This window comes from Haliotis cracherodii, unplaced genomic scaffold (genome assembly GCF_022045235.1).
Source record: "Haliotis cracherodii isolate W230 unplaced genomic scaffold, xgHalCrac1.p SCAF_1, whole genome shotgun sequence".
Lineage (NCBI taxonomy): Eukaryota > Metazoa > Mollusca > Gastropoda > Lepetellida > Haliotidae > Haliotis > Haliotis cracherodii.
The window spans coordinates 47627024-47648214 of NW_027266264.1; the positions used below are offsets into that span (position 1 = coordinate 47627024).

Sequence of the window (21191 nt, forward strand, 5' to 3'; positions counted from 1 at the left end):
TTGCTTGTATCATATCACTGGCAAACACGTTTACATCAAGTATATCTGTGCTCGCGTGCATAGAATTCAATGTTTGCTACATGGCACACTCAAAAATGATGTCCTAATAATAAGCAGAAACATCCTTTATGAAACAGTTATCCTCAAAGAACCGCATCCTTGCTTCTGTATGCTACCCCAATCTTCTGATCAAACTGAAAGAGACAAAAGAATTATTATAACCAAATTAAATAATGCGTCACTTGTAATACACACTATGCCATGTCATTTTCTCTATTACCACACAGAGTACTTAATATATCTACGTTATCTTATATTGTCTTTACTAACTTCTTCAACCTGAAATGGTGTCATTATTAGGTATCCCGGCCACCATTCAAATCAATCATTTTGTGTTCCTAATTCCGTATAGAGTGTTCCTAATTCCGTATAGAATAATTAAAGTTCTTCCTACCAAAACATTTCCGAACGACTGTTGTAGTACCCTTATCCATAGACTTCTCGGTTAACTTCGTAAAGGAGACTCTGAAACTAAATTGTAAATAAAATAAAGATTCACCACTTGGAGTGACGTGAAATTAATGAATAAAACGACTGACACATGTCATCATGTTTGAACATATCATGCAATGGTACTGTGTCCTTGTATGTTTATTCAGACAGAAATACTGTATTATTCAAGTAACATTATATATAGGTTACTCTGTTTCTCAATCTCATTAAAATCAGATCTTAGTTCTCGCTACTGCTAAACAAAGATCTGAGGACATCCCATTAGGGGTCACGTCAGAAGGACCTTTCATCCGACCAATCAAAGCGTCGCTTACCAAATCATGAAAGTGACAGTCGGAATGTGATTTCTGATCTTGCAACCTCGAAAACTTTTACACGGGGTATTCCGAAAGATAGTTACGGGCTTGACGACAGAATCCATACAATCTAGACCATCTATTAGCTATTCCAGAATGTTTTTTTGTTCAGGTTTCAATTTTTTTATCGAGAATTTGTCAAAATATGTTTCAAAGCGTAGTCGCCAATTTGAAATTAGTGTCGTAAAGCACGAGAAAGCTGCCTTCTGATTGGCTAATGTGGACTTCTTGTCAAGTTCGCGCAAGGTTAGTTTGACGTGACCGTAATGGGATGTCCTCAGAACTTTGTTTAGCGGTAGCGAGAACTAAGATCTGATTTTGATGAGATTGCTCTGTTTCTCGCAATGTCAATCTCGTTGTGATGCCATAAAGAAGAATGAAGGGGTGCAGATGTCACAAACCTTCTTCCATCCCTCTCGACAATACATGACCCATTTGGCCTCTTCATGAAAGATGCCTTTAATTTGGCATCAGTGACTTCGGAATAAGGACGCCATACACACTGGATCTCATCAAACCACTGCCACTCGTATGCGCCTTGGTCTTCTGTATAAAACACGGGAGGATGACTGGATTTATTCTATGAGGTTAACAATCACTTGTATCTGTATTTCCACATATGCCTTTGAAAAGCTTAAATGTAGGGGGCTGCTTCAGTAGCGAAAAATTAGGGATGTCATTTGATTGTGACGTCATGGTAACCGATGACGTCACAATGTTCTTTAAGAATTGTGATGCAATTGTATTTCAGCGATATCATTTAGGAGAGATTTCTTGATCTTATCCAATGATATGTCCTCGGGGGTCAGGTTTGGATGATAAGTTATATATTTACGGTGGTAAAGACCGGCCCAATTTCCCAATTATTTCTAAAACTGGCAAAACGAAGTTATTTGAGTAAGAGGTTTGTGTATTTTCTTCTGGGACAAACTCACCATGTGATGGTCTGAGTGTTGCGTCTGCATCTGATGCGTTTTGTCTTGGGGTCGCTACATACTGCAAGGGAACCCTGTGGGGGCAGAATAAGAATATCAGGAATAATCCCCAAAATACTGCATGGACATATGCAAAAGTCGTGTTTAATCGTAATCAGACCTACCTGATTAAAACATCGTATTTGTCGTTTTCCCCATATCTATAATCGCAAATGCTTTGATTCTCCCAGATGACCTGAAATAGTTTTAAAGTTGATATATACATGTATGAATATAACAAGATCTACTAGAGTACACAACCTAATAAAAGATCCTACGAATCCATGTGGGATTGTAACCTTAAATACTTTAACTTTTGAAACATAAACATTTACCTTCAATTGATTGGATGAAGGATGTTTATATTCAATTCTTTCACAAGATATCATTTTCGTCTCAGCAAACACTTCTTTGAGAGCTTTCCACAATGTTATCGCATGTATGACATGACGTACCAGTACTCTGCCTTCCATTTTTCTTATGACCGTCCCCAACAGGCCATCACAGCTGCTCGTTTCCATGTCAGGCCCTGTTTGGAGAACAAAGAAGCGTACTCAGAGGATGATGTTAACACATGTTTATTCAGATTGAAAACTGTGTTAAAGGGCAAGTTCACACGGAAATGAACCTTTTTTTCTTGTACTTTTTCCACATTAAAAGTGTTAACATAGAAGTGTCATAGACAAAAATATAAAAACATCATATTTAATTAACATATTTTTTGCACTAAAACTATTTATATTTTTCACATTTACCAAGTGTTCTATTTCCATAACAAAAACACCATGGCTTATGTCCCTTGCAATATGACGTCATTGGTGCCAATTGATAAACATTATGACGTCATCATGCTTTGTTAGAGCCGCTTCACGTGGTGTAGGTACAGTTTTGTGATTCTAGCATCTCAGATGCCAGCCAGAATTGTGTTATGCTGAGTCACCACTGCGCCGGAGTGTGTCGTAGACCATGTTGTTTTACCGCAAACTGGTCCTTGATATCTTTTGCGTTGAGAATAGACAGGGACCCAGTTGAATTGGCACCAATTACGTCATAATCTAAGGGGGATAACTCAGGCCTATTTCGCTCGTAAAACGAAGGCCTCATAACGGCATATCACTTTCACACTATTGTGAGCTTCTTACTTTCACTGTGAAAAAAAATGAGTGTATATTTTCAAACACAGATACTAACTAATTCTAAAATTGCGTTTTGTTTAGAAAAAGAAAGAGAGTGATTTTTGCGTGTACACTTCCCCTTTAACTGGAAACGTGCCATTCTGTGTCATGCTGTCCAAAGCTGTAAGCACATACACAATACATCACATGTACCTCCGTGATATACCTGTACTCCTACACTGATGTCTTCCAATCCATCTGGCAGGCGAGTAAGTCACCTGGATGCTAGTCTGGGCATATTTCTCACCTCTCTGTACCTGCATTCCTATACTGATGTCTTCCACTCCATCTGGCAGGCGAGTAAGTCTCCTGGATGCTAGTCTGGGCATATTTCTCACCTCCCTGTACCTGCATTCCTATACTGATGTGTTCCACACCATCTGGCAGGCGAGTAAGTCTCCTGGATGCTAGTCTGGCCATATTTCTCACCTCTCTGTACCTGCATTCCTATACTGATGTGTTCCACACCATCTGATAGGCGAGTAAGTTTCCTGGATGCTAGTCTGGGCATATTTCTCACCTCCCTGTACCTGCATTCCTATACTGATGTGTTCCACACCATCTGGCAGGCGAGTAAGTCTCCTGGATGCTAGTCTGGCCATATTTCTCACCTCTCTGTACCTGCATTCCTATACTGATGTGTTCCACACCATCTGATAGGCGAGTAAGTCTCCTGGATGCTAGTCTGGCCATATTTCTCACCTCCCAGTACCTGCATTCCTATACTGATGTGTTCCACTCCATCTGGCAGGCGAGTAAGTCTCCTGGATGCTAGTCTGGGCATATTTCTCACCTCCCTGTACCTGCATTCCTATACTGATGTGTTCCACACCATCTGATAGGCGAGTAAGTCTCCTGGATGCTAGTCTGGGCATATTTCTCACCTCTCTGTACCTGCATTCCTATACTAATGTCTTCCACTCCATCTGGCAGGCGAGTAAGTCTCCTGGATGCTAGTCTGGGCATATTTCTCACCTCTCTGTACCTGCATTCCTATACTGATGTGTTCCACTCCATCTGGCAGGCGAGTAAGTCTCCTGGATGCTAGTCTGGGCATATTTCTCACCTCCCTGTACCTGCATTCCTATACTGATGTCTTCCACTCCATCTGGCAGGCGAGTAAGTCTCCTGGATGCTAGTCTGGCCATATTTCTCACCTCTCTGTACCTGCATTCCTATACTGATGTGTTCCACTCCATCTGGCAGGCGAGTAAGTCTCCTGGATGCTAGTCTGGGCATATTTCTCACCTCCCTGTACCTGCATTCCTATACTGATGTGTTCCACACCATCTGATAGGCGAGTAAGTCTCCTGGATGCTAGTCTGGGCATATTTCTCACCTCTCTGTACCTGCATTCCTATACTAATGTCTTCCACTCCATCTGGCAGGCGAGTAAGTCTCCTGGATGCTAGTCTGGGCATATTTCTCACCTCTCTGTACCTGCATTCCTATACTGATGTGTTCCACTCCATCTGGCAGGCGAGGTTGGTCATCCACGAGTAACACATCGTACTGTTCGTTTGCACCATATCTGTACCAGTGGCATTGTCCGTTGTCCCACAGCACCCACATGTACGCTAAAAAAATGTATTGGTTCAGTGTGACTTGCCCCAGATAGGTCAACAAAACGTTAAAACCTTTGTTCTTCAACTAACAGTACCAAACACTGAAAGCACAAAATAAAAGTGGTTACTTTTTTCCTAAATCTCAACAACGAAAAGTATTGCTAAATACTACTCTGGATATATATAATTTATATTCAATTTGGTTCCCAATAACAAATGCAAATAACATGTTGTATGTAAAGTATTTAAGTAAACGAGAAGAAGATAAAACTTTATATGACTGAAATGAGAAGTACGTTCATGAACTAGGTGTTTCGTACTTTCTATCTGATGGTTCAACCATGATAGTCAGTACCAGTCCACACACCTCCCTTGATGGCATGGTTGACGATTGTCCCTGTCCCCTCACAATCTTCGTTCTTCCACTGCCAGTCTGGGCCTCGAATCACTCTTTTCCCAAGGGGTGGGAGGTCATCCTTCACATTGACGTTGTCAAACATGTTCGTAGCTCCAAAATCCATGTCAAGATTATCGTTGACTTTCTGTATAACAGCTGTCTAGTCGTAATGCAAAAACAAGTACCCATGCAATATCTATATTAGGGAACATAACATATTGAATAGATATACTACATTTGAGGCATGATCAGTAGGCTTAAGAAGCTTCATGTATGTAATATGTAGACCAAAATCTATAACTTCAGACCCTTCAGACGGGTAGAAACCTGTTCTTGCATACCAGGGGATTCGATAAATATATATCACGTTATGGATCCACCGTGTAAATAAACGTTCTATAGTCATGGAACAATTGGCTTGTTTCTTTTGAGACATTTTGTACAAAAGAACATCATAGCAATGCGTATGATTAAATACTCTAGACGACCAGTGACATGCAACTGTAATATCTGACAATGTACATGAGCTTGGAATCCATTAATGACCGGACTATGTTATTAAATTACTTTTTCGGCACTTGACAGATCCGGACAAACAGCGTCAACAATGAGGTCAATGTCCTTTACTCTGGTCAGTCGCATGGTAGTGTCCATTTCTACAAATTTGATGATTTGTGCAACGAGGATCTGAAAGTATAGTCATTCACATTAATAATTCATGTGTGCGTGCGTGTTAGCGTGTGTGCGTACATGTATAATCATGATTCGTTTTTGCGCAAGCGTTATATAATTTTATAAATAGGATATTGACATACCATGATGTACTCCTTTACAAGTTCAATACTAGGAGTCAGTGAGTGAGTTGGGTTTAACGCCGCTTTTAACAGTATTCCAGACGCATCACGGCGTGTCTGCTAATGTGGGAGGCAGCCCGAAGTGATGCAGGTCTTAGACGTTTACCACTTTGGTGAAACCCACGAGCACGGGTATGGTGCCAAAAAACCTTGAAACATAATCGGTGCGAACCGGGATTCGAACCCACAATCATAGGTTTCTGACTGCCCAAGGGACGCAACTATGCACAGCGAATTGCGGCGCCTTAGAGGTTCTACTACACCAAATCAGTACCAGTTTGGAGAGTGCGGTTTTCGTAGGGAGCCTTCAGTGCAGATCGAGAGATATCTGCAGGCTGTGATTGGAGGATATTCTGTAAGATTTTTATGTCTTTCAAATGTACATCCATCCAGTTATTAAAACTGACCATGTTTTTCTATATTTAGTACTGTCTTTTTCAACATGATGACTTATGCTGAATGTGACCACAGCTATTTTCAAGTAGGTGACATTTGGTGCGAAACTGGGGGTGGTGTGTTTAGCTTCCGGTACTCGGAAAAGGAGCTGACTAAGCTAGTCATTTTTATTTTTTTTATTGCTGCTCTAAGGCCAAACTGTGCACACACGTACAGGTAATAGCTGTTGAATGCTTAGTTATTTAAAAAAAAATCATAACGTTACTATAGAAGTCTATGGGAAAACATTTGGTTGTGTGTAACCTGTAGGGTGAGTGCACATTTCAGTAATTCATACTTTACATGCTTTTCTGTTTATAATTCACCATGGATACACCATGGAGGCAAATTTAAAAATAATGACAGTGAAGTTGGGGACATTTTGGGTTGAATGGAGCATTTGGATGGGCTGGAAATGAATGTTGCTTCGTATTGTGGTCGAACTCAGCACGAACCCCCCAGGGTACCTCTGTCCAACAAACCCTCCTCCTGCCTTCTGAATTTGTTGAAACTGATGAATTTGACAACAAATTAGGATAAAGTCACCACTGCCACAACAATTTCTGCCTTGTGTCAATCGCTTGCCAGTCAAGTTACGCGATGCCGTTATCTTGAATATGAAGCATGTACACTGCTGACAGCAGAATATGTCAAACATCCCCTTATTTATAGTAAACAATGTAGCATACCAATATGTCTTTCTGTTAGGTGCTCTTGTGTGAATGAATGATGCTATTTTTCTATTGAGTTTCTTAAAACAGACTTATTTTTCACTCATATAACTTTCAAATAATTATTTTGTCCCCTCAAGAACTGACTCCTGGCTGTTATATCCAAACTGGTTTGCCATTTGATATTGTCTGAACACTTTTTTCAGCTTTTCACATGCCTGATGTTGACTGGGGAGGTATATGTGCACTCACGCAGAAGAAGTAGGAGTTTCGACATCATATTTGGCATTTGGAGAAGCTGATCCGAAGTCCGGTGTTGGCAGTGTGTGATCGACAACCCTTGTTTTGCCTCGCTGCGCTTTATTACCTTGTAGAAGTTGTGGAACTTGGACATGTAGGTATAGTAAGTACATTTAAGAACCCCAGTCCACTTGAGGCCCCTCTGTTGCTCACTATCAAGTGCCATAATAAGATCACCCTCATGCACTAGACATTTCTGACAGTGCTCCCTTAATGCCTCACTGTGCAGTTTTTTAGTTTGCAAACATGAAGTAAGGGCTATACACCAGTCCCAGAACCTGCTTAGATGAAAATAATATCCACTGGCTCTTTTGGAATGTAACATTATGGTTCTGAAATCATCTGTAAAGAATGTGATAGTGTTCGACAAAGCTAAATTATCTCCCCTGTTTAGTAAAATGCATTGTATCTTTCATTCCCCTATAAACCCATAAATTATTGGAGAGAAACACTATTTTAAGCTGGTATTGCATGACACTGTTAATTGTGAATAAAAAGAATTACATTTATGTCAGGATAAGCTGTACATTTTCAAAATTATATGGAATTTTAACTTTGTTTCATTGAAACTGGCAAATAACTGAAATAAGCAAGTTTAGCCACCTTGAAACATTAAACAGTAAGAATGTTTGATGTCCTGTGAGTATTTTAAAGTCTTAACTAAATAAATCAATAGAGTTAAGTGTAATTTCCTTCCATGTTGTGGTTTCAACAAGCTTTTTTCTACTTGAGGGTCCATTTCAATTTCTCGGCTTTAATAGGCGGTATGGTTCACTGGTCAGTGTTTGAGATTGCTGTTAACAATGCACCCCTTTACTTCCTATTTTCTGGTAAAGTTCATTATCCAGCCTTACATATATGATGACTTTAAAGCTGCTTAATGTGTCCCTTGCTTATTGTTGGCCTGAATTCCATGCTCTCTGTCCAATTTTGAGATTTTTTTCTGATTCCTTTCCATGTGTACTTATGTCATCAGCCTATATCATAGAGGATTATACTTTTGATTTTTGGAGTATATGAAAGCACAAACATTTGTGATAGCCCCTCCATAGATGATTTACCAAATGCTGACAGCCATTTGAGTGTTTAATTATATAAACAATGGATGGTGTAAGTTCGAGCAATCTCAAACAATATCAATCGCATCATGTCATGAGTGTCAAAACCATATTCCATGAATGTAGCAGACTCTGCTATGTTCTGATGATGTCAGCAAAGGAAGGCAAACAACAGACCACTACTCATTTTTAAATATGTATTGTAACTGGTTTTGAGGTTTAAAGATTTTTTCAATTTTTTTAGTCGAAAAAATATTTTTGGGTGATATGATCTATGCAGCCTCAATCATTTATAGAATTGACCCCTGACCACCATCTTTTATGAAATATAAATGAACTTCCATGGTCAGTGCATGAAGGTAAACACTTCTTTATTAATACAGAAATACCTTTTGTAAAACATTGATGAAGTGTACATCATTAAACTCTCACAACTCTTTCTGTGCATCAAAACTATGTATTCTGGTGCCATATAGACATGCTGGATAGGAACAAGTAGTGAAGTTTAATCCAATTTCCATTTTTTTTCTGAGAAGCTACATATATATACAATATATAAATCACAGATTTGACAAGTGCAAATATATTCTGATTTGTCTACAGGTTCTACTACACCAAATCAGTACCAGTTTGGAGAGTGCGGTTTTCGTAGGGAGCCTTCAGTGCAGATCGAGAGATATCTGCAGGCTGTGATTGGAGGATATTCTGTAAGATTTTTATGTCTTTCAAATGTACATCCATCCAGTTATTAAAACTGACCATGTTTTTCTATATTTAGTACTGTCTTTTTCAACATGATGACTTATGCTGAATGTGACCACAGCTATTTTCAAGTAGGTGACATTTGGTGCGAAACTGGGGGTGGTGTGTTTAGCTTCCGGTACTCGGAAAAGGAGCTGACTAAGCTAGTCATTTTTATTTTTTTTATTGCTGCTCTAAGGCCAAACTGTGCACACACGTACAGGTAATAGCTGTTGAATGCTTAGTTATTTAAAAAAAAATCATAACGTTACTATAGAAGTCTATGGGAAAACATTTGGTTGTGTGTAACCTAGACGACTGTCCTTGTTAGAATTGGTCTTCAGCAACCCATGCTTTTTGTAAGGGGTTAGCGGGATCGGTTCGTCAGGCTCGCTGACTTGGTTTGAGGCATGCAATCGTATTCCAGTTGCGTTGATCGTTCTTCCATGATATCAGTCACTGGATGGTCTGGTCCACACTCGATTATTTAAAGACCGTTGTCATACTGTTGGAATATTTCTAAGTGCAGCGTTTAAAACATACAAACAAACAAACTAAACCACTGTTTACTCACTTGTATTCTCTGGTGGTTGCATATTGTCTTGATATCATGAACAATCATTCCATTACACATATCAGCAGTTGACTGCATCAATTTCTGAAAACGATTCAGTGGCCAGATAGATATATGATAGGTAAAATATGATAGACAAAATAGCAGGGCCCTAAACTAATACTGAAGAATATACTTTATGGAGAAACATTTTCCCCGTTAAAATAGATCCCCGGGACTGCTGGTCACAGATTCGATTTCATTGAACTGGCTTGTCGTGATCAATGGCTTGGTTGGTTTCCTGTCGTCAATCGTTGATGTTTTCATTTACAGGTTTGCCTGGTCCAGACTCAACCATTTCAAGACCGTTGTGATATATATGGATTATAGGTCACAAGTATCACAACGAACAATTAATTTATAAAACATATACATAAACCTTTTCTGCAAGTCCATGCGGTACAAATATGATTGGGCTGACAACGCGTCCCGTTATAGGGTTCATCACCATCTGCATCAGTGTCGCCATAAAGTGACGGAATCCCTGCATCGAGAAACTTGTACAGTTATGACAGAAAACAAAACTCCACACATGAACTTGAGCAATCGCGCGCACGGTACATATTGATAGATATACGATAAATGTAAACTAAATCCAGCCTACTTTGTATACAATTGTACAAAAGCTATCATAATACAAAATATAGATTATAGAAAGTGATTCTATGATTATACTATAACATCTTAGAATAAATACAAAAAATAATAACAATAAATTACTTAAACCATTAAAAACAAAAAACAAAAATAAATGATAACATCCTTAGATTATTGGCCTACTGTACACACTTATTGTACACACTTTACTGAGACCTAAAGATCATGATTTTATCATCTCTTTACTAATATTATGGCAATGTTGTTGCTGATCATGGGTGGGCGTTCCTGAAATAACGTACTGGGTATCAGGTGTAAACGTCAATATTATTCATATTGATTGCATGTAACTACATATTCCCATTCCATGCAATCTTCTTATTAGAGAGTGAGTGAGTTGGGTTTAACGCTGCTTTTAACAGTATTCCAGTTATATCACGGCATGTCAGCTTAATGTGGGAGGAAAGCCCGAAGTGATTCAGGTCTCAGACGTTTACCACTTTGGTGAAACCCACGAGCACAGGTATGGTGCCGACAAACCTTGAAACATAATCGGTGCGAACCGGGATTCGAACCCACAATTATAGGTTTCTGACTGCCCAAGGGACGCAACTCTGCACAGCGAATTGCGGCGCCTTTGACGACTGGGCCACCCGTGTCCCCAATATTCTTATTAAAGAAATACACATTTTGAGCATTAAATCAACATGTTTTCTCTGGAAGAAGCCACTTTTCTCTGTTTTTCACAAAATGTTAGAGAACATGTACAACATAGCCAGATTTGTTTGTAAAACCTGCGGCAAAACTACTTTTCCCAGTATTTCTGGAGCCAATATCAAATGGTCAGTGTAAAACATCATCATCTGATAGTTGGCAACAAGCAACAAATCCAAGGCCTTTCTCTAAGCATGGAGTACCTGTGTGTCCTGTAATTGGTCCAGTTTGTAAGATGTTATTCCATCTGTCACGACCACGATGCGAGGTGGAACTTTCAGATACCCTCCGAAATCACAAACACCTCCTGCATTGGAATGTTCAATAGAGATCAATCATGATTTTAATGTTGTGTGACGTTCGCACGTTTTGTGTATCAGTGGGTTGTATGAACATGAAATTGATGCGTGTTATAATGGGGAGAATGTAAGTTTGTTTTTGTTAATCGGATAATAAAATCAAGTTCAACTTGCCTTTAGTAAGAGCTGCTACACAGACCAGCATGTAGTGGAGAAAGGGTGAGTATCCGCCGAATTCCATATCCTCTATTGTAATAAATATGAATACCAATCATATACACATATATTTATAGTATTAACATAATTAATTCTACACCTTAAAGTATAAACATTATTGTTTTCTCACAAAGGTTTATCCGTATCTTTCTTACAAAGGTTTAATCCGTATCTTTCTTACAAAGGTTAAATCCGTATCTTTCTTACAAAGGTTTAATCCGTATCTTTCTTACAAAGGTTTATCCGTATCTTTCTTACAAAAGTTTATCCGTATCTTACTTACAGATGTTTAATCCGTATCTTTCACACCAAGGTTTAATCTTTCTTTCTTACAAAGGTTTATCCGTATCTTTCTTACAAAGTTTTAATCCGTATCTTTCATACAAAGGTTTATCCGTTTCTTTCTTACAAAGGTTTAATCCGTATCTTTAATACAAACGTTTATCCGTATCTATTTTACAAAGGTTAAATCCGTATCTCTCTTACAAAGATTTAATCCGTATCTTTTTTACAAAGGTTTAATCCGTATCTTTCTTACAAAGGTTTATCCGTATCTTTCATACAAAGGTTTATCCGTATCTTTCTTACAAAGGTTTAATCCGTATCTATCTTACACAGATTTACTCCGTATCTTTCTTACAAAGGTTTATCCGTATCTTTCTTACAAAGGTTTATCCGTATCTTTCTTACAAAGGTTTAATCCGTATCTATCTTACACAGATTTAATCCGTATCTTTCTTACAAAGGTTTATCCGTATATTTCATACAAAGGTTTATCCGTATCTTTCTTACAAAGGTTTAATCCGTATCTATCTTACAAAGGTTAAATCCGTTTCTCTCTTACAAAGATTTAATCCGTATCTTTCATACTAAGGTTTATCCGTATCTTTCATGTAACGGTTTATCCGTATCTTTCTTACAAAGGTTTAATCCGTATCTATCTTACACAGATTTAATCCGTATCTTTCTTACAAAGGTTTATCCGTATCTTTCATACAAAGGTTTATCCGTATCTTTCTTACAAAGGTTTAATCCGTATCTATCTTACACAGATTTATCCGTATCTTTCATACAAAGGTTTATCCGTATCTCTCTTACAAAGGTTTAATCCGTATCTATCTTACAAAGGTTAAATCCGTTTCTCTCTTACAACGATTTAATCCGTATCTTTCATACAAAGGTTTATCCGTATCTCTCTTACAACGGTTTATCCGTACCTTTCATACAAAGGTTTAATCCGTATCTTTCTTACAAAGGGTAAATCCGTATCTATCTTACACAGATTTAATCCGTAGCTTTCTTACAAAGGTTTATCCGTATCTTTCTTACAAAGGTTTATCCGTATCTATCTTACAAAGGTTAAATCTGTATCTTTCTTACAAAGGTTTATCCGTATCTTTCATACAAAGGTTTATCCGTATCTTTCTTACAAAGGTTTAATCCGTATCTTTCTTACAAAGGTTTAATCCGTATCTTTCTTACAAAGGTTTAATCTGTATCTTTCTTACATAGGTTAAATCCGTATCTTTCATACAAAGGTTTAATCCGTTTCTTTCTTACAAAGGTTAAATCCGTATCTTTCTTACAAAGTTTCAATCTGTATCTTTCATACAAAGGTTGATCCGTATCTTTCTTACAAAGGTTTATCCGTATCTTTCTTACAAAGGTTAAATCCGTATCTTTCTTACAAAGGTTAAATCTGTATCTTCCTTACAGAGGTTTATCCGTATCTTCCTTACAAAGGTTTATCCGTATCTTTCTTACAAAGGTTTAATCCGTATCTTCCTTACAAAGGTTTAATCCGTATCTTTCATACAAAGGTTTAATCCGTATCTTTCTTACACAGGTTTAATCCTTATCTTTCATACAAAGGTTTAATCCGTTTTTTTCTTACAAAGGTTAAATCCGTATCTTTCTTACAAAGTTTCAATCTGTATCTTTCATACAAAGGTTGATCCGTATCTTTCTTACAAAGGTTTATCCGTTTTTTTCATCCAAAGGTTTATCCGTATCTATCTTACAAAGGTTAAATCCGTATCTCTCTTACAAAGATTTAATCCGTATCTTTCTTACAAAGGTTTATCCGTATCTTCCTTACAAAGGTTTAATCCGTATCTTTCATACAAAGGTTTAATCCGTATCTTTCTTACACAGGTTTAATCCGTATCTTTCTTACAAAGGTTAAATCTGTATCTTTCTTACAAAGGTTAAATTTGTACACGCTATTATGGTTTGACCGAAAACTTTCTCTTCAAAATTTACTATAAAGTAATGGTAATCAATGGTATCGGGCATAAACTATTTTGTTTTTGTCAAACATGTTTTTCAGGATAACACCATGGTACTAGACAACAAGACGCCTGTGTCTACATTCTTGTTGACACAAGAAATAGGTCATTAGACCGCAGACACCAGCATCAACGTAAGCCATTACACAGTTATCACATCTAATCATGTAAGCCTTGACCTTGACCCTTGACATGTGTAAAACAAATTTCCCTCACGGTTTCAAAAATAAAGTGCTGCGACGGCCTTCAAATTCTGACTAAACCTAAAAGAATCTCAATTTTCTTTGGTTTCCTAATTAATAGCCATTATACCTTTAAGACCATCAATTAAACAGTGTCATGCACCTTAAGAATAATGAACGAAGAAGGTTTCTACATAACTCCACCAAAACTCGTTGTATGGAGGTGCTTTGTTAATGCTATGATGTAGGTAGGAATCGTTCCCAGCGGTACATCAGTATCCTCACCTACTGCATCCCTGAGGCTTTCATAGTCATTTGAAAAGTGATGAAGTACCCCGGGCCTTCCTCCCAGAGCGAGAAGGCAAATATTTTCTTCCAGACCGAATTCCTCGGCGTTGTTCTCGGTACCTTGAAGACAATGCACAATAATTATATGTTTTAGGCAATACGATTTCCGTATATTGAAAAATCCTACTGTACGTCATAAACTACTTGTTCTGTCAGTACAGAATTATTTAGAAAAGAAAATAAGAATACTTAATTAACACTTGTTTATATAGTGATAGAAACAAAATAACTATAAAACACCTACAATGTGTGACTATGTATGAAAAATGCAATATTTACTTATCAAATACCATATTGTTTTATGTGTAAGTTCATTGAATGAAATTTTCATAAAACATACATAATTTATATTATGTAGACATACATATATACTGTGCACCACTACAACCAAGGAAAACCAATCAACGGTGGAGGCATACCGTCTATGAAGCTTTGTGCAATGCTCTGCAGCCTCTGCAAACCAAGCCTCCCCATGTCACCAGAGTTATCCAAACATAACAATGTGTCTGTTCCCTTGTCTGTTTTTGGAACAGCAGAATTTTCTGCAAACATAAAAAAGATAGTCACAGCATTCTAGCACTTGCTTCAGGACACGACAAGAAGACTATTTCTCCCTGTACTTTTTCATTTCCAGATAAGGGCGGTGGAGTAGCCTTGTGGTTAAATCGTTCGCACGTCACGCCGAAAAAACGGGTTCCATTCCCCACACTGGTACATATACAATGTGTGAAGCCCATTTCTGGAGTCACCCGCCGTGATATTGCTGGAATATTGCTAAAAGCGGTGTAAAACTATACTCGTTCATTCATTTCCAGATGAGAGAGAACGTCCACTCACCACCATGGAGAATGTGCTCAACATCAGGCCACCTGTCACCGCTACCCTCCTCCATAACTTCCCTCAGCTGCTGCAGGATACTCATCGCATGGCCGTCAGATTCAGCAGTTGTTTTGGATACCGTTATATCGAAACTGAAATTGATCACAAATAAGCATGTCATAATACCATACCTCCACACAGACTGCCATACCTCCACACAGAAGCAACTGGCATAATACATAAAGCTCCTTTAGTCCGGACTGATGCCGATTTACTAGCCCAATGCAATACCATACCCCCGTTTAACTTGAATACCCCAATCAGATACAGTATACTGATCCCGAGCCGACCAGACCTTGTTTTAGCCCCTTGACGCCGAGCACCAGACAGGGTAGTACCATCTTTTAACGTCTTTTGGTATCACGCAGCCGGGGATCGAACCTTCCGCTCTATCACTAGACCACGGAGGCGGTCATGTAATATTTGGACCATAGTGTACTTAATAATATGTATACATACATACGAAACATCTCCCCGCATTATATACCTGAATAAGATTGTGTGTTATCAAGACGAAGCCCATCGTGATCAGAGTATGACAAAAATGCTTTGCTAAGCATGGCAGTATACCAAGCCAATGCATGAAGATAAAACACTACCAGAAAACGTAATGGAAAATCCAACGATGTTATTTCCTAACATAAAAACTTTCGTCTACCAATATATATACCTTAAAATTTGGGCCGCTAATGCGTCGTAACTATGAAGGGGAGTCTTCTTTGTTGCAGAACTCTTTAGATTGACATAATTCCTATCAGATAGGTCTTTTTGGTGACGATTTTCCCCCATTCCGAAACTGGTGTCTGTCTTCCAAGTCCTGTCATCTGCTTCTGCTTGATCTGCCCAATCTGGGGCCGAGTCGCTGGCTGTCAGTCTTTCCTTCCTCGTGACATCGACGTTGCGGCCATTCTCTTCGTTCATCTGATTTTCGCACTGTACCTCCTTTGCGCTTGCATAAAACATCTCGTAGTCCGCGGAAGGAGAAATGGAACTTTTCTTAGAGCACCCCATAGCATTGACATCCTTCAGTCTTCCACCATACGAGTCACCATCAATGTAGGGCGCCTCGTACTCGGATTCATATGTTGGCAGCCCTTTCTTGTAAGCGTGTAATGTCCCCAGTCCATGTTCTCCTGAGCTAGCCTTACATTTCCCCGTAACCTGATTTCGATCACTCTTCTGGTTTGAGCTGATTGGTGACAATTCATGGTCGATTTCATCCTCTTTATGCTTCCGAGAGTTGAGATTATTCTCAGGAGGTTGTCTCTGATCGGACATTTCTGTACGGGGAGAACAATATGTCCCCTCTTGTTCCTCCACATCACTGAGCTCATATACGACACTCTCAATGGAACTGTAATGTAAGGATGTACATTGTTTACTCTAATTATCTCCACCAACTCCAAAAGATACACATCTCTAAACTGAACTGTATACAAACATTAATACATTTTATGCTGCAAATATTCACCGACGCAACGATACAGGATATAGTTTAACAAACTATTATAAATATAAATGACATTTAATTATGTAGGGCAATTTGGCTTTCTCATATGAGCTCTATTATTCGGTGTCCTCCAGAATTCATGTTGATTGAAAACAAAATTTACAATCAAAGTGATTTTGAAACAGCATCAACGTCTGGTTTCCTCCAAAACGGATATACCCATTTAACTTCCAAGTCGTGATCGTATCCGTAACGTGAGCAAAGCATTGCCACATCAGTTTAAGTCAAATTCAAGACGTTGACGTCAAGGAATCCTTTCAGTTCTACCGTACGGTAAGTGCTACTGCTTATCTATGCAGCTGCCTTCACCCCCACACCCAAGCATAGCTAAAATACTCACACGTCAATGTATTGACTAACCTCGGGGTAGTACATGTTTTTCTCTTTATGCGTTCTCTGCATATATCATGTTGAGGTGTGCGCTTAATGAGTGATGTACTCCATGACAATGGTTATACAAACCTTGTTTTGTGCAGCTGAGACTTGTTTGAGAAACACCATCGATTGGCATAGCACGGGGCGGACATGTTCACCAGTCGTATCTTCATCTCTATCCCACCATGGGACAAGTGGGACAGAAAACGCCTGAAAATAGTTCTTAGTCCCGGTGCATTCGTTCTCATGGCTTTCATTGAATGTTTGTCCTCATGTTGAACTATGAACGTGATGGGGCTCAATCTGACGTAAATCAACTTCGCATTGAATGTCTGGAACATGGCACTGACGAACTGAAACATGTGACCGTCGGCTGTGTCAACATGGAGACTCATGTGCCGTTCGAAGTCTTCTGAGTGGTTTTTGGGTGCCAACGTGATAGATGAGCAGACAGCGTGTTCGGTAATAGGGTCCTCCCAATACGCTGACATGAGGCACTCGCCATCTTAAGAACAACGTTAACGTGTAGAAAATGTTCCATACATATAGATACAAATGTCTAAAACACTGATGAATCCTATGAACTTGTGAAACATAGTCATAAAGATGACGAAACTTTGTGTGGTTAAAAGACTGTTTCGTGCAATGTAGATTTCTGTCGAAAGTATTTTTTCTAATCCAGTTTGTTACATTCCACATCCTTAGATTCCTTAAAGCCTGATAGTGGATAGACGTCTTTAGAAGGTATATAGCCAAAATACAAACATGCATCATTAAACATCTTAGTGTCGATAGCTTCGTTACTGTAGCAATATGAAATGACTTTAATATAGCAATACCATTAGTAGCAAGCAACCCTGTATTGACATGAAAAGTGAAACATGATCAAAGCTATCAACACACAATGTCATTTAGAAAGTGGTCAAATGTAACACATGATATATTTGGGGAAATACTTTCTGTCTTTCGGACGGGGCTCAACCCAAAAAAAGTACGAGAATCTGTACTTTACTAAGAAAGTGTCCCAAATATAACCTTTTTTTGCATGATCAAAACATTACATTGAAACCAAAAAAAAAGCACAAAATACTTGTGACCTTTGGGAAGCGAGAAAGATGCAATATAGGAAAGCATGTTACCACATAGAACACTGTATTATCTAGGATTTTATGTATTACCAGTCCGTCACCTTTAATGATCTTGTCTGTTCGGAGTCTCTCCAGTAGAGTATCATCAAAGCACAGGTCCACAACTGGCGGACACATGGGCGAGCGAACAATAGTCTTGCCTCGGATTTCACGGCAATGTACCTCAGCCATAGCCTGAAGAACACGGGGGAACACAACTAAAGGACATTTCCAAAAATATTAAGTAGGCACATAAAACTGACATTAAAATAAACCCCCATTCTTATATCTGATGACATTTTGTACGTACATTGCCTTACATAGTGATTTTTGGGGTCGGCGCTTGGGTGGACACCCCAACCCCCCACTGAAGTTACATACGACCCAAGCGGAAACCATACTCACTCACTCACTCACTCACTCACTCTTACCTCTATGTCAGAATGTTGAGATCTGATTGGTTCCTGTGATCTTGGTAAAATACCATGTATCCCACCTTGGAGGGAAATAACTTTCTGTTCCGGAGAAAACATCCCTTATACCCCGCCACGAAGGAAACAGACTGCACGTGGATTTCTGGCTCGTGGTATAAAACCTAACGAGGCACGCATAAAACCACATACACCCCGAGTGGTGCTGCCACAACTTACAGTAAATTTCACCTCGATGCATGAATAATTTAGAAGGCCAAATCTACATGTTCAATATGGTTGGTTTGAACTTGGAAGTCTGCCAGATTCGCACATATACGACAATACGGGACACGCGTTCAAGAGCATATAAGGTACATCATATATCAAAATTATCCAGGTATTGGGAAGATATATTGATCAATTTTACAGGTCGTATGGCTACCGAGCAGATATCGATGCGAATGACCGATGGACGACGGGCAGACGAGCGTCAAAATTAAATAAGCTCAAATGAACATTCAGTTTAGATAAGCTAAAATACTCCAACTACAGACCGAAAACTGTAAGTAATACGCCAAGAGAATCGGACTGTGGTCAGGGTATTAGTATTTCAGTGAAAATATATCTAATCGTTTATGAGAGAAAGCCTGTCTCCATACAGTCTTTAACTTGTCACACAAACAACGTCCATCAGCCTTACTTCCTGACTCAATCGGTTGAAGTAATATGTAATACATTTATCCAACCCGGACAACCATTAAAAACAGTTGAAATTGGACATGAACGAGTTACTTCCCTTGTCTGTAACAATTTAACTATACTGCCGTATTGGTATATTTTACTATTCAAATTAAGCTTTATGGGTTTCTAATTCAATATGTATTGAATGTTGACAGTGTATGGTCCACTAGGGAAGGTGTGTGCTAGACTCCGTGGTGAACTTGCGAGAAGGAAGGATATCATCAATATACCGAAACTGTCAGTGATCAAGGACACATAAATGTTATAGCATATGCAGCCTTAATTGGCGGAACTCTGCTGCCACACTAATAAACGAACTGATACAAGTCAAAATATACTGACATAATAAACTTACCTGAAAGTTAACCAGACAGATCGACTAGAGGTTCTCAATGTTTCTCTTGTTTGGCGCGAGGTTAGGGTTTCCCGGTCTTCTATTTATAGACTTGGTGTAGCTACAGGTCCTATTCTTAGAACATATTCCTATGTGTCTGTTCCCCATACAAAAGCCATGCATGTCTGCAAGTTGACACATGTGTTGTTATTGGTATAATGTACAATATATTTTTCAATATAATTGTTCATGATTCTTATTTGTTATTCCGTGGTCAACCTAGCTTTATTCAGATTAAATCGTGAGTTTGTCTTGTATATGTGAAGCTGCACTCAGTAATATTCCAGGTATATGATGGTGGTCTGTAGATAGTTGAGTATCGAACCAGACAATCCAGTCATTAGCATCATGAGCATCAATCTCCGCAATTAGGATACAATAGCATGGATTCAATGATTCAAAGACAGTCATATGAATGGATTTTTTTATATCAAACAGTAAACTATCCTACCAGAATAAGGCCTTTGTCCTTGCAAGACAAAATATGCAGCCGAAAGTGCCAATGTGATGGAGATTAGAGATTTCCACATTGTTGCACACTCCCATCTGCCAACTCAGAGGCTGTTGGGTGAGTAGATAAATACATCTGGCAGGCCTTCAATATTATACTGCAGTACTTATAGTCACAGTGACAGGCAAGTGTGGGAAATATAATCTGACAGATTTTACTTAAAATAACTTACATCATCATATAAATAAGGAAACTAGGCACAAGGGTAAAGTAGCTCATCTTGAATGAATGAATGAGTAGGGTTTTACTCCAGTTCTGGCATAATGCAGCTATATTAGTCAGTATAGTCTTGGACTTGACAAGAGAGCTACACCACCACCAAGTTACCCCACCTCTTTATCCTGAGTGGATATGCAAATCTTATGAAACATCCAAAAGACAAGCATATATTTGTAAATCACTGCTTTTGAAAGATTTATTAATAAACAATATTAATGTAATGCTTGTTCAAAAATAATGTGTGATTGTTGTTAAATCCTGAAGTCTGCAATATTCAAGATGTAACATGGCAGTTTGCACATAATGAAATCTACACTAGCATACAGGTTTGATTGGCATTCTAGAAGTTGGTGAGTAAATATGAAAATGTACAAGTTTATGGATAGCAACTTCTGGTTTATTGCATTTTGATATAAGGGTTTTGAAGCCTGAGGTCTTCCATTAACTGCCCGACGCTACAAATAAAAAGATACATTATCACATTTTTTATAACATGCGGGCGGTTTAATGATAATTCTATCCATTATAGCTAAAATGTAGATTGTTACACAGTTATCAAGTTGGAGTGACTACAACAAAGTGGAAAATACATGTACATGCATATGCACGTTCCTTACTGAACTCTGGCGTCATTGCCTGTGTGCTATTCGTTATATTACAGTACATCTGACTTCATTATCTGTGAGCTACTTGTTATCTTTTACCTGTTGTAAATGTTAATCTCCT

At 38.6% G+C, this 21191-nt stretch overlaps 1 protein-coding gene across 1 annotated transcript; it reads right to left on the reverse strand.

Annotated features, from left to right (window-relative positions):
- Positions 1-19740, reverse strand: LOC139478775 (uncharacterized). Its single transcript, XM_071261398.1, has 20 exons — positions 19697-19740; positions 18250-18382; positions 17148-17565; positions 15846-16529; positions 15134-15267; positions 14716-14838; positions 14234-14356; positions 11437-11508; positions 11167-11270; positions 10032-10136; positions 9614-9697; positions 5548-5667; positions 4951-5140; positions 4449-4595; positions 2299-2372; positions 1969-2039; positions 1805-1878; positions 1271-1415; positions 455-531; positions 1-194 (listed from the first exon to the last, which is right to left on the reverse strand). The coding sequence occupies exons 2-20, from the start codon at positions 18377-18379 to the stop codon at positions 190-192; spliced, it is 2880 nt and encodes a 959-aa protein (XP_071117499.1). The 5' UTR covers positions 18380-18382; positions 19697-19740; the 3' UTR covers positions 1-189.
- Positions 19741-21191: the final 1451 nt, after the last annotated feature.